Below are 14256 nucleotides of genomic sequence, written 5' to 3' on the forward strand. Positions count from 1 at the left end.
CGTTTGATCTTTGCAGCATTACCTTCTGATAATGAGAAAGAAAAGAGGTGCAAGTGTGTTTCAAAAATATTACTTTATCGCTACAGGACTATTTAGCAGAGATCAAGGTAAAGGTTTTGGGAAATAATCCCTCTACAGGAGTAGGTGTTTCTTTTTGTAGCTGTCATTTTAAAAACATTCACATGCACAGAGATCATTTTGTTCTGTTTCTTTTTAATAAGACTTTCATGAGCTCTCGGATGAAGCTGGGAGGCTCTTAATTACTTTCTGATTGGCTTTTTGGATGCGAGCAGCTATTTGTCTGGTTAACAAACCACTTATACTTCTGTTTGTTTAGGGGGAAGAAAAAGATATCAGAAAGCTGCACAGAGATTCCATGTGCAGAATGTTACTGTGTTGGTGCTTCCAATCCTTCATATTCCCACAGAGCATCGTGATAAACCACGGATCCGTGTTGTACTCAGATCCTCTGTGAGAGTCTGTGGATTAATACGGCAGCCTCGGGGCAAGGTTAAATATTCAAGACATCCATTATCAGAATAACTTCAAAGATGGTATTGAACACACACACATACACACACACACATATATCTGCATGTGGTGGACTAAAATGACCCCTGAAGAGTAATCTTTGTATCTCTAACAGTGTGAGAATAAAAAGACGTAGAAGAAGACGGAGAAAAGAGGGAGAAAAGTCTGAAAATATAAAGCCTCGACTTGAGAAGCATGAGATGAATACAGCAACAAGAGCGAGTAAATATCAACCACGGGGAGGTGCGTTGTTGGGATCATTGGCATTGGCATCATTTAATGACCAGAACAAAGTCTGTAAGGGTGTATAGAATTAGTATAGGAGTGTTTGTAGCAGAAATAAACGCTCAGCATGTTCCCACTTCTACACATGTAAACATTAAACAGAACCATCTGTAACCTGCATTAGTGCAAATGAGCTGAGACACAGAAATAACTGACTGAACAAGACTTTAAGTACAACAGCCTTTACAGCAGTGATCTGAAAACAGCTGCTACTCATGAAGAAATAAATAGTGGCTGAGAGGAAAAGTCATTAACACAACCTTTCACAATGACACCAGAATTAACCAACAAAACAACAACTCAATAATTACCACCTACTCAGAACAAATTCATCTTTTCCAAATGGATTTAAAAGACTTTTTTGACATCAGAAAAGGGGAGAGGGATAGACGATATTGATTTGACAATATTAAAAAGGACAAATCAAACTGTGTTGATTGTCTTTTAAAGGAATAGTTCAACATTTTGGAAAATACGCTTATTTGCTTTCCTGCCGATGATGAAAAGATCAACAGGTAACAGAGCAGGAACCACAGGGGTGATAGCTTAGCTTAGCATAAAGACAGAAAGCATGGGCAAACAGTTCAAAATTTCATTTAAAAGCTTAGTAATTAATACATCTCATTTGTTTAATGTGCAATGAAACAGAAATGGAAACACAAGAAGTTGTGGTTTGATAGATTGGTGTGTTGCTTCCACTCTACATGCTAAGCTAAGCTAATTGTCCTGGCTCAAGCTCGAGTGGTATCTTTTCATCTAAATCTCAGCAGGAAAGCAAATGAGTGTATTTCCCAAAAAACACTGAACTATTCCTTTAATATGCAATTAAAATTATTCAGGAAAAATACAGAAAAGAAAAAAGCAAAAATGGAAATAAGCCAAAAACATGTTTCCATTGCCATATGTCATCTTGTGCTTTGGGGAAGAAGCAGGAAAGTCAGGTTTTTTTTTAAAAAGTAAATAAATAAATAAATTTAAAAGCAAAATAATAAAAACAACTTTTATTGCTGATTATTTGTGACAACTACAGAAAAAAACTGAGGTTTTAACCTTCTCTTTACAGCTCAGTCTGAGGCAAATTTCAGCAAGAAATGTATTAATGATTCTAATGTGAGGAGGGATAAAGAAAAGACAGACTGATGTCTTGGCGGCTGAAACAGCCATTAGTGACTAAAACACCAGACTGCAGACAAAAGCTTTCACCAAACCAACTGTCACTGACACTAAATGTTAGGCCACAGTCCATAGGACTGTTTCATTAACGATGATGATGATTTCATGTTATTTCAAAGCCCAAATAATCTCGTCATGTGCTCCCACATCGATTCCTTTGTAGCAATGTAGGATCACTGGAAAATCCCATGGATGCATGTCAACAGCATTTTTCCACCATCATAGGTAAAATATCTCCATGTTTTATAATCAGAGACATTTTTATTAACTCTACTTGAAGAATACAAACTCTGAAATAACACCTCAGTGACGAGACATTAATGCAGTGGTTCTATTTATCAAGTACAGCTGAAAAACTCACCATAGTCGAGCCTGAACTTCAAGGTTACTTGTTAGATTTCATCTGCGGTAATCAAGATATTGTACAGATTTTCCTTTAGATGAAAGTAAAGCGATGTACAGGGCAAGAGAACAGACACCTTTAAAGTCAAGTAGTTTCTATTTTACCTGAGTTTGTTCAATACTATTAACCAACGAAAGAGGAGTGTGTTTAAGCATACACACACACACACACACACACACACACACACACACACAAAGAGCGGTTGATAAATCATTAGCCAGTGGTGATGCTGACTGAGTCCCTGTGGGGTTTCAGTGTGAATAGAGTGAGTCAGGTATAAACACTGACTCACTGCTCTCATCTTGTCTTACCTACACCGAGCGTCCCTCCTTGAAACCTGCAGCTGCAGCTCACAGCTTTAAGCTCAAATTCATGATCCTGTTTTTAGCTTTTGGAATGAGAAACTTTTTCATAACTCTAGTCATACATTAATGGTAGAGGTACGCCTACATGATTTTACTGTGCACTTGATTGTATTATCAAAAACTTGTTTGTTTATGCAGTGATTTTTCAAAGTGACTTTTCAATGAGGATGAATCAGCCATGTTTATCGTGTCTTGATCCCTGGTTGGAAATGACCAAACCCCCTGCACTCTGAGACCTTGTTGCCATCAGTTCAGCCATGAGTCACCTCCAGTTCACATTAGCTGTGTCCCAATTTAGGAGCTGGACTCTCCAAAGAGCGCTGTTCATAGAGGTCGGTCTTTCAGGAAAACCAGCCTGAATCTAATCCGTCTCCCCACATGAGACATTTCAGCCTCACAAAGGCCAGAACTAACGGTACATGTGGGTTCTCGGTCCTGTGACGTCCATGACGTCAACCTTTTCTCTCCTGATGCTGATTCCTGATCCAACAGCAGTGCTCTCTCTTATTTGAAATCTGTATACCTCACTATGTGTCATCATTGGCATCACTTTTATGTAACTGCATACAAGGTCATCACTGCGACACAAAAGTCTGAGTCAGCAGGCTGCTGCGACTGAAAATACATTTTAACTGACAATCACAACATAAGTGTTTTTAATGTCAATCACTGCATCGCACCGGAACTGATTTTCAGTCAGAATCAGTCCCAGTATGGATTCTCATATTGGATCAGTGATCTCTTATTTCTTACTTAATGGGGCCCCGGGACGCAGACAGGCTTCCCTGCAGCATCAGCTGAACCCTGTTTCTGTGGAGGTCATCGAGTGTTTTGGCGCTGCACCCCAACATTAATATTTAGTCTTTTTTTTTCACACTTTGAAAAGGTGACAGTGTGTCAGTGTTGATCTCTGAGGAGCATTTCATCCTTGAAATTATGCAGTGAATCGATGCTGATTCTTTGTCAGACACGGCCAGGTTTTACTTTCTGAATCAAAATGAGTCAAAATCAATGCTGAGTCACGATCAGAGATCACTGATTATTCATTATCAAATCTGTTGATTTCTTTCTTTCATATGGTGAATAAAATGTCAGTACAGGGTGAAAAATACCCATCATATTCATATGTTCATCGTTCCATCAATAGGGCAGCAAGTTCACCAAAAACATTTGGTAACTAAAGCATGGTGTGGTAGAGGTTGTGTACTGTGTTTTAATGGTGATGGATCTGCCCTGAAGCTCAGCACTGGCCTGAACCTCCGTGTGTGTTCAAAAAGTTCAAAATTACCCAAACAACAGCCCAGTATCTACCAATGATATAAAACATAGAAAAGTGATATATACTCACAATAGAGACATTTACATCAAAGAATGTTTAGCATTTTGGCGCCATGAATGACTTAAACAATTAATCGATTTTCAGTATTGTTGGCAATAAATTTTCTGTTGATTGACTAATTGTCTAATTCTTAAATGTCATGTCATGATACAGAGCTGTAGATTAAAACGCTGGTCCTGGTTTTCACTGACCTCTCCAACTGTCTCAACTTCTCTTGACCTCTCAGGAAGAAACAGAAAAATAATAAATAAAAGAGTAAAAGCTGGGAGGTGAGGATACGTCAAGATATATAAAGCAGGAAAGAGGAGTGAAGGAACCTGACTGACCAAAAATCAGCGATTGAAACATCTCTAGAGTGTGTGTGTGTGTGTGTGTGTGTGTGTGTGTGTGTGTGTGTGAAGCAGAGTGTGGAGGAGAGAGCGAGAGAGTGAAAAAGAAAGGAAGAGTAAGTGAGAGAGAAGCTGCATCAGCAGATGCTATCTCTTGGGAACGTTCTTAGATTTGATGAAAATGTACTCATCTTATTTCCAAAAAAAAAAAAACGTCCTCCATCCTCCAAAAACTTTAACTTTGTCTCACCTTCTAAGGCGAGCAAACATCAAATACTCACTCCACTCCAGAGCCGACATTCCTGCATTCCTCAGTGTTTATTCTTGTGGCTTTTACTTGGCAGACCAAAGTGTGGTGAAACTATCCTGTCAAGCCAAACCACAACCAAGCCATAAAAGCATCAGTACACTAGCTGTGATTTCTTAACTTGCCAAAACTTCTGAAGTGTGTTCCATTAAGCATTACCTGACAGTCCAGCTATGCAGCAGGTGACACTTTCAAGTCATATTTTACAGGTTTAAAGAAGGTCATTCTGGCATTGTTCCTGCCAGAAATACACAGACAAATATAAGCATTAAGGTGTGTGGAAACAGACGAGGTGAGAAGAGAAGAGAGTGTGTGGAAATCATTTACCTGACACCTCAGGAAGTTACTAATTTACCCTCATAATCTAGCACCAGCTGAATCAAAGAGGCACAAGCATGTTTAAAAAACAAAAAAAAAATTGCTAAATGCAATCCTGGCATATGTTGCTGAACAGAGTCTTTTGTGGAGAGGCAGGTGTTAGGAGCAAATATCTGGAGGGAACATCATTAAGTATGGAGTACAGCCAGCGAAGACAGCATTGGATACAAACACTGTCCTTGGGCTGACATTTACAAGAAATAATCTTTAACTTTCCTGCTGTTTCGAAAGCAAACACAGAAACTGGTTAGCACCTTCACCCAATGACAACAACAGAAAAGCTATTGTTGACAAAGCTTTCTCTCCCAGCCTTTATTTGTCTGCCAGGGAACTGTTGGTTCTTTGGTTTAGCTATGGCTCCACTGCAAAACAAAGCCTCTTTTTCATTTGAGGACAAAGAAACGTTAGACGGCGAGCACAGAACAACCCTGTGTTCTTACGCCTTTAATATGATCCATCGGTTTTATTAGAAGGTTCACAAGGAAAAAAAAAACGCTCTCCCTGGGAACCCATTACATGAAGTTGTCCTTTCAACATGAGCAACAAAAAAAACACCTCAAAGCCGCCGTTAAGGTCCACTCCAATGCAACATGGCCTTCTGTGTATACAACATCTATATTTAGATTCATTCAGTGTTGTTTTCCAACAGTGAATGGACCTAAAATCAAGACTGGAGACATGAAAAATAGCTGTTAAAACATGGCCCAGCTCAGTGATCTCCTAATTCTTCCTAGAGGTCGCTTGCAAGGTTTGCGATATTGTAATTAAATGCTATCCTACTGTGCTCTGAGAACTGTGAGAATCAGCCACTGTATTTCTTTAAAATATTAATAGGCAGGCTCTTTTGTCCTTTCAACTAAAACTACAGTTGTGCTGGGCAGCTTGAAAGACTCAACGTGTGACGCTGACAAAAAGCATACCTGCTCAACAAACACCTTTAAAGCTTTAACAAAGTCATTCCTAAAAACATTACAGGACAAAAACTACTCCAGTGGTCTTGATGGTATCTACAGTCAGTATAACATAGAGACTTAAAGGGTTTAAGCCTTGCTAGGCCATACTCCTGACATTACTGTAAGCTGCTTTGAGATAAGCCTCTTTGTCACGGCTTCGTGATACTATCATTGTGCTTACGCTGCCAATCATGCAGCGCTCAAATCACTGCACAACCAATTTCAGGATTCTGCCGAGAGCATTACCTCTGCAGAACTGCAAACCTCTTAGTCATTCAGTGCAACTGTCATTCAGTATAAACTAATATGAGCTGCAAGAATACTACATTTAAATGAAGAATTGGAGGAGTTGGAGCCAATCTGAAGCTGTCAGTCTCTCCAAACTACTCATTTGCTTGTAATATTAACACATATTGTTATTATTAGTGTTTTATTTATTCATTTGTTGTTATTTTATCAATCTTACTTTGTCTTTTTGATCTTTTGTGTTTTTGTGCTCATGTTTCATAGTCTGTTTTATGTTTTCCTACTTCTACTTCTACTGTATGCTTCATGCTGCACTGCTATCTTGGCTAGAACAGTAGATATTATCTCAGTCTCTAATCTGTTATACAGAGCGCTGCGCAGTATGCGATCACCACGTGGTGAAAATGTTTCTCTGAGGGTAAAAAGTCCACTCTTGACGTTAAAAGCAGGAGTTCGACCCAAAGAAAATGAATAAAAATAACTGTTTCTTGGCTTCATCAGCAGGTAAGAGTTTGTCCGGTTGTCATGGAGATGACTCAGGTGTCATCACATGACCCGAGTCCTAAACTTTGGTCATGTGATAACAAGTGGTCATATATTTATTATTCCTGTTAACTCCTGTTAACATGATCTTTGCCATTGGTTTTGAGTGGCCTCCTTGTTGCAATGAAGATCACAGAACATGGCTGAAAGCTGCAGGAAAAAGCTCCGTAAGTGGATCTTGAGTTAAGAATTTAGTTTTTCTGCTCAGCTTAAAGCTACAGTAGATTATCCAGACTGTTATGAATATGATCTGAATATGATATCTCATGTTTTATTTGAGGAATATCATCTGTTGAAACGTAGCAGAGGATTTAGAGTCCTGTTCATTCATCCCTCAACCCAGGAAACTCAGAAGAGTGAGATGTAGGTTAAAACTGTTGTAGACTTGTATATTACCATGTTGACTGAACTGACTGCAGCTGCTGTTTATGATATAACTGATGTTTTTTTTTTATTTCAGAGAATTTGCAAGACTAACGTGCAGTCATGACTTTTTTATTACTATTTCTGTTGATCAACATCGTCATTTTTCTAAATATCCCAATTTCATTTCCAGAGCTAAACTGTTTTCACAACAGTCAAATGATGTTTAGTGTTTTACAGAGAAAAGAAGCAAATCTTCACAGGAAACCCAAGCTTTTGGTATGTTTGCTCTTTTTGCTCAACAACTGTCTTAAAACAATAACCTGATTATTAAAATAGTTCACAGTTACTTTACTTTACTAACTGATTCATTCACTCTTTGTTTCAACACAACAGTGAAGTGAAAATGTGAAACATTAGTAAGAAAGTACTTCCTCAGAGTCAGTGGTTAAGCAGGGCACTGACCGTGTTTCTCACACCTTTTCAGATTAGTGGAACTGCAGGATAATGACAAGAGACAGGACTAAGGCCTGCAGGACTGAACCAGCTGTCTTCTACTACCAACATCTCTGACATCTCTTGCTCTCGGGTTAGCTCTCTCTCTTTTTGAATCACTGTGAGTGTGTTTCTCTCTCCCTCTCCCTCCTGCCTTCCTTCAATCCCCTTCAGTGAAGCCAGTCATGCAGACGTTCCTGCAGGAGGTTTATCCCTCCTCGGATCTGATCGACTCTGCTCCCCACCTCCCTGTACCAGAAGCCCCCACCTCGCTGCTGGGAGTGGTTGCAGGATAGGGAGGAGGAAGACCCATCTGGAGGCCCCTCTGAGGGAAGAGACACGCATCATGTCTGTGTGCATCTACGTAGGTATGAGAGACAGAGGCGCAAAGACTGAGAGAGTTACAACGTTCTGAGACAAACACACGTCTTACGCACACTGAGTAATACCTCTAAAGAGAGGTATGTGAGAGCGGGTGGGTGCATTCTTGCGTTGCACTTGTCCACAGGGGGACATAAAGGAGTGGGGGGTTATTAAAGCAAGCCCAGGCAAAGAACAGGAGCGTGAGCATTGGGGACAGACAGGAAAGAAGAACCACGCAAACAGCCAGAGGCAGACAAACAATCCGGCTGCAGATGCTGCTGCTACGTCTACAATGAGCTCATCGACAGTTAGCCACAGAGGTGTAGTGTAGGTGACGACTGTCTGTGCCGTGATTCACATATTGGCATGACAAACCGAGACGCCAGATTGTGATCATTTCGCTGAGAACACAAGCAACGTTAGGTGTAATTGCACTTAAGATGTATTCAGCAGCATACATTCGCAAGGCTGTTTCTTTAAACTTGTTTGTAAAACTTGTGTAGTTGTCTGGCTCCTCTGCAACCTCCACCCTTCTCTGCGTAGGTTTGCAGAGATGTTATACTGGAGGGAGCGTGCCTCGCATGAAATATAACATGCCTCCACTAACATAGAGAGAAATGATTCAGTGAAAACTAACAGCGAAGAACATGTTAAAGACCAACACCTGGTAACTAGATGAGACGAGTCAGGGTCTGTGTGATCGATCAGCTATGTTTACTTTGCAGTAATTACTTTTCATTGATTCAAAATACTCACAGAAGTTTAACTAATTCTATGTTGATTTGGTTTAACTGGACTTTGATGGGTAAAAATACATTCCTTGTTGTTATGGAACAACCTTCTTTTAAGCTTAAAACTGATCACATCAGAGCACATATTCAAAGTGGCCTTAAAGAGATGGTTTCGCAGTAATTTATAACCTGATTTTTATCACCGCTGTAAGTATTGTTGTTCACGTCTTGCCGCTCGTTACATGTGGAAGACCACAACAGGAATAAGCCTTAAGGCTTTTTGTGTTCACATCCTTTATGATTGACTACTTTTAATTTGTATGTTTTAATCACTGGATAAATTCATTCAGTCATTATTTATAGCAGCATGATGCAATGTCAAAGAAAAGAGAAAGCCTTGATAATCTCCAAACAGAGTCCATATACAAGTTCAAATTATTTAAAGGTTAGATGTTTAACAGCTTGACTTGACATGTTGTTGACACCAATGATCAGACAGAAAGTTAATTTAAAGAAGAGCGCTGCCTCGTCCTGTAGCTGAAATTTATTTGAAGAAAATAAAGAAACAGAAAGAAAGAAAATTAAGTTTCACAGTCAATCATTAGATCAATAAAAAATGAAAGTAGCAGCTGCAGCCCCAGCAAGGATATTAAGATGTGCTTCAAGTGGTCAGCATGTCGTCACTTAAACAAAAAATGATTCATCTTACATAAGAGATGAATAACGCCTCTGACTTGGATCCACTGGGTTTGTTTTGACAGTGAGCCACAGGGGATCTTTCTCTTAACGGCATTAAAAATGATGAAAACATCAGAGACCATCTCCAGTCCACTGTGAAATACCACACCATTAACAGATACTGTCCTGAGATAAAGAATAAAACAGGGTTTCTCTTCTCAGAATAAGTTGTTTCCAAGAACTCTGTGAGTGGTGCAAAGACAATGAAAAACACACAGAGACACAGGGGGAGCTGTGCTGTTCTTCTAGCTTATAATAAAAAACATGAAAAACATTTTTTGGATAGAAGAGGCTCCAGAACAGACAGCGGTGGAGCCCTGGGGGACTGTTATATAAACATGGCCTCCAGATAAATAGTCCCCCTTCAATGTGAATAGGATATTGGATTTCAAGGTTGTTATTACTTCACCTTGTTATTTCTGTCCAAGAAATACCATTCATAAGCCAATTATAAGTTTGGAGAGGGACACGGAAAACAAACACATCCCACTCAGGCAAAGGGAAAGACTGTTCTGTTCCTGCTCACGTTTTCTCACACCTCAAGTTGCTGCATATAACAGAAGACATGAAACACACCCTATTACTTCAGTCAAGATGTAAACTAAACCTGTGCACGTTTACCTATAAACCTGATACAAAGCTAGAACCTGATGGCGATCTTAACTTCCAGTCGATTGTAACTTTAATAGAAGAAGTGATAGAAACAGAAGCTAAACGCTGCCGCTGCTTTCTAAAACTGAAGACAGCTCCTGGCAAGTAAATGAATAAACTCACAACATTTCCTCTAGACTGGTGAGTAAACAGCTGTTGATGCTGTTGCACTAGCAAAAACTTGCATATACAAAATTGTTGACAATCATATTCTCTCAAATTATTTTTATTTTGGCACTAAATTCCCTCTTTTTGTTTCCCTGGTGGAAGGACAGTAACACAAAATAGTGATTTCACTCTAAAAAGAAATGGAAAATTCCCACTTGATTATGACAAAGTAAAGACTGCTAAAGCTGTATATTATCTTCAGATGAGCTTTGGAATTCATTTTTGCATAGAAAGACAACTGCTGATTTTGTCCCCCATCACTTTTCATTAGAAGCGCATAATTACAGCAAACAAAAAAATTCATAGAAAATGTAGCTTTTCTGTCCTACAGGGTTCAAACATGACCCTCCCTCGTCTCTGTTTCTGTTGGACAGAGCAGTACAGAGCTGAATCACAATCTGGTTGGTCTACCTTAATCACCAAGGCTGAAAATTAATTGATATTCTTTGGGAAAATTCAGAAATACTCCATAATTTTCAAGCCAAACACAACATTATATCTGACACACCAATAACTGCCTGGTAACAACTTGACGGCCAATTAAACTCCTGAATATGTCTGGGGTACGTGTTAAGACTAAACATGAGAAAATGCGGCATAAATGAAAGGTTTCATTGCAAAAGAAACTCTTAAACCAGAATTTTCAAAACCACAGTAATTGCCAGTTTCATGTATTTTTTTCAATAAATGACACACACACACACAGAAACACAATCTGAGTCTGAGTCACACATCACTGCAAAACACGACAGCAAATCAGGACGGATTCAGAAGAATTTTAATTAACAACATCAAACATGACGAGATACTTTACAATAAGCCTGATTTTCAAAAGCATTTACTAAGTCTTAAAGCACTTCAACCTGCAAAAAACTGTACTGAAGCATTAACGACAACACAACTGACCCTTGCACTCTCTTATCTGCAATGACACTTAAATCTGTCAGCAGAATAGATCTACGTGGAGAAGTCGTAAAACACTAAATTCCACTGCGTTTTTAAGGATATTACAGGACCTCAAATCAGCCGATTACTGGCCGAGTCGTCAAATCTAACAGTTGAAATGGTAATTTTCCATCTCACAGAGGCTTTAGAGGAAATACATGAATATTCAAAAACCAGAAGAAATCAATTATCCGGCGAGGAGTCTTACAAACAAACCCACACACAGAAGAAAACATGAACGCCAACTGGGTATGTCGAGGCGGGCAGAGTCCAAATTTGTACTGAAAAATATTCATCTCTGAGGAATATTTTGAACACATGTCCCTCTCTGCCGTGGAACATTTTATTGGTTTTGACACATGAAAGTTTACAATGAGGCATTTGGCTACACGAGCCATAAGGAGAAGAGAAGCACCCTGTGCAGCTAGTGTTTTACTTCCTGCGTCTGTAAACATGTGAAGATCTGCGAGGGTCTGAGTTTCACCATCAGAGGGTGTATGAAAGGCTCTGTGCAGACCTCCATGTACCCTCCAATTTATCATGACTGTGCAGCCACTATGATACAAGGGTATCAACTGCGTACGTGCTCCTCCAAGGGAACTAGAAAGTAGTATAATTAGACTTACTATGCATCTGTGGTGTCCGCAGCTGTGGCTGAGGCGTGAGTTTCCAATGGCATACAATCAGATACAAGCCCAGGAGATAATCGTATAAAAATACTGATCAACTTGACTTAGCAGCCAGAGATCGTGGCTTTTGGCAGCTTCATTCCTGCATCTGCTTCATCAGCACCCTTCAAATTTATATGATCCAAATTAACGAGTCCAACACAACCAAAAGAAAATAAAGAAAAGATGAAGAAAACAGAAGGGAAGAACAAAAAGGCATAATCCCACTCCAGTCTGACAAGAGACCAACCTACAGTTAAATCCAGCCAAATCACTTCACAGTAGAGTTTGTATTTTCTGAACAGCCATGTGTATCACTTTGATACTGGACTAAAAATCTCTGCAAATTGGTCAAAATGATCTTTTCTGTGCTCTGCCACAGCTCGAGGTGCAAATGAAGTTTTCAGGTGCAAAAAAAGTGTTTTATTTCTCTGTCTGCTCATCATGGCTGCTGTCACGCTGATTTAAAGTATAATATTCAAATTATTCAAAGCAGAAGAAGAACTGATTTGCTGCATTTTACAACACAAATTTTGGTCTTTAAGCTCGGAGCATATCAAGTGATTCCAAGTCCAAAAGTTGCCAGATATTGGCATCAAAGTGGAAGCAGTCATCATTCATGACTCGAGTCCACACCTCTGCCTCCTGCTGTTTGGTGGTTCATCCCTCTAATTATTGCAGACAATAGACCAGACAGTGAAAAGGAATGACACCGCAGCTACAATGGACGTGATTAGTCATCTTATTCATTGATGTAGAACATCAAGGTCAAAGAGCGAGGCCTTCTTTGTATACTGAGCACTCTGCTAACAAATGGAAACATCATAGATCACTGAGGCAGAGAGATGAATTGCAGCGTGACAGACAACAGCCTTAATAAACCAGAAAGTGATGCAGCCACAACACTCTCTGTGGTCTGACTTCTACATACAGCAAATACCGAGTGAAGTGCTGAAATTACACAGCTCTTCTTTGACTTCTGGACAAATCTGATCAGCAACAATCTCCCAGAGTCGTCCTACTCTTATCTCCATCCATACACACTTAGTTTATCAAGTACACATAGCTCTAACTCATGCAATCTAATATACCAAACCAATGCTGTGAAACAATCAGCTGCAACGATGTGATGTTCTGCTGGGAAACCTTGGGTTCTGGCATTCATCTGGATATTACTCTGACATGTTCCGCCATCAAAAGTAAAGGTACTTTTTGCATCGAAAAGGGAACATAAGGCCTTTTTGTGTCAACGCTTTCTGGAGCCTTGGCCAGAAATCAAAATTAATCTTGTGTCAGCAGCTGCTGCAGTGATGTGGGGATCCTAAAATGCGTTGCAGATAGAATCAGGAGACTAAGAGCTTGTCAGGGTTGTGTGAAAATTGAGGCCGGTACAAACCAAGACACACCTGAAGTGGCACAGGTGGGAGGGTGCATTTTAAAGCAGCATTGTGGAACTATTTGGCTAAAATGGTATGTTATGCCATGTTATCAGTCCCAAAAACCCAATATCTGTCACGCCTCAGTACCTAATAAACAGCCACCTGAGTGTCTACATATAATCAATTTCACCACATAATCACTCCTGTATATAAGCTCACAAACTGTTTAGAGCATTCAGAGGATTTGCACCAGTGCAATCCAACACTGTATGCAGCCTAACTGTGAAAAGGTGGACACGGAGCTGACACCTGCACCGGTAAATGAAAGCAGAGAGGTCGTCATAGGGTCAGCAGGTTAGTCCCAGTCACTCCCCATTTAAATCCACACTGTCCCTGCAGTAATTAGTCCTGCTACTAGCTGGGAATTAGAGGCAGGAGCCATATTAAGCTGCACGGTAACTTTAAGTAATGCCCGGGTGACCACAGCAGCAGCAGTACTTACTTTATGAAGTAACTGGCCCCCTCGTCCGTAAAGCCTTCCTCCCACCCCCGAGGCAGATCTGAAATGAAACCAAACCACAGACTTGTTCGTGACACCTGAAAGTTTTCTGCCCCGTCCCCCCTCCTCCTCCTCCTCCTGACGGGCTGGGCCCAAAATGTTCAAACAAACCCAGTAAAGTAAACAGAGGACACAGGTCAAACAGCCCTGCGGAACCCAGCCTAGCTAGCTACCTGAGCGGATCATGTGTCCGGAGTTTACCGGTTCACCGGAGCGCGGATGGAGCCAGGTGGTGGTCCGCGTCTCATCGCTGCAGCCGCAACAGGTACACACCGAGAGAGAGAGAGAGAGAGAGAGCGGGGAGGAAAAACACCTGTTACACCACCGGGAAGGAAACACCAACA

The 14256-nt window shown here is 40.3% G+C and overlaps 1 protein-coding gene across 1 annotated transcript in view; it reads right to left on the minus strand.

Annotated features, from left to right (window-relative positions):
• plekha7a (pleckstrin homology domain containing, family A member 7a) overlaps positions 1–14256 on the minus strand; it is a 123668-nt gene that overhangs the window by 102685 nt on the left and 6727 nt on the right. Inside the window, 2 exon segments of the mRNA XM_051073171.1 lie at positions 13856–13913; positions 14086–14162. Of these exon segments, the coding sequence (XP_050929128.1) occupies positions 13856–13913; positions 14086–14162 (135 nt within the window).

Source organism: Lates calcarifer, linkage group LG10 (genome assembly GCF_001640805.2).
Source record: "Lates calcarifer isolate ASB-BC8 linkage group LG10, TLL_Latcal_v3, whole genome shotgun sequence".
Classification (NCBI taxonomy): domain Eukaryota; kingdom Metazoa; phylum Chordata; class Actinopteri; family Centropomidae; genus Lates; species Lates calcarifer.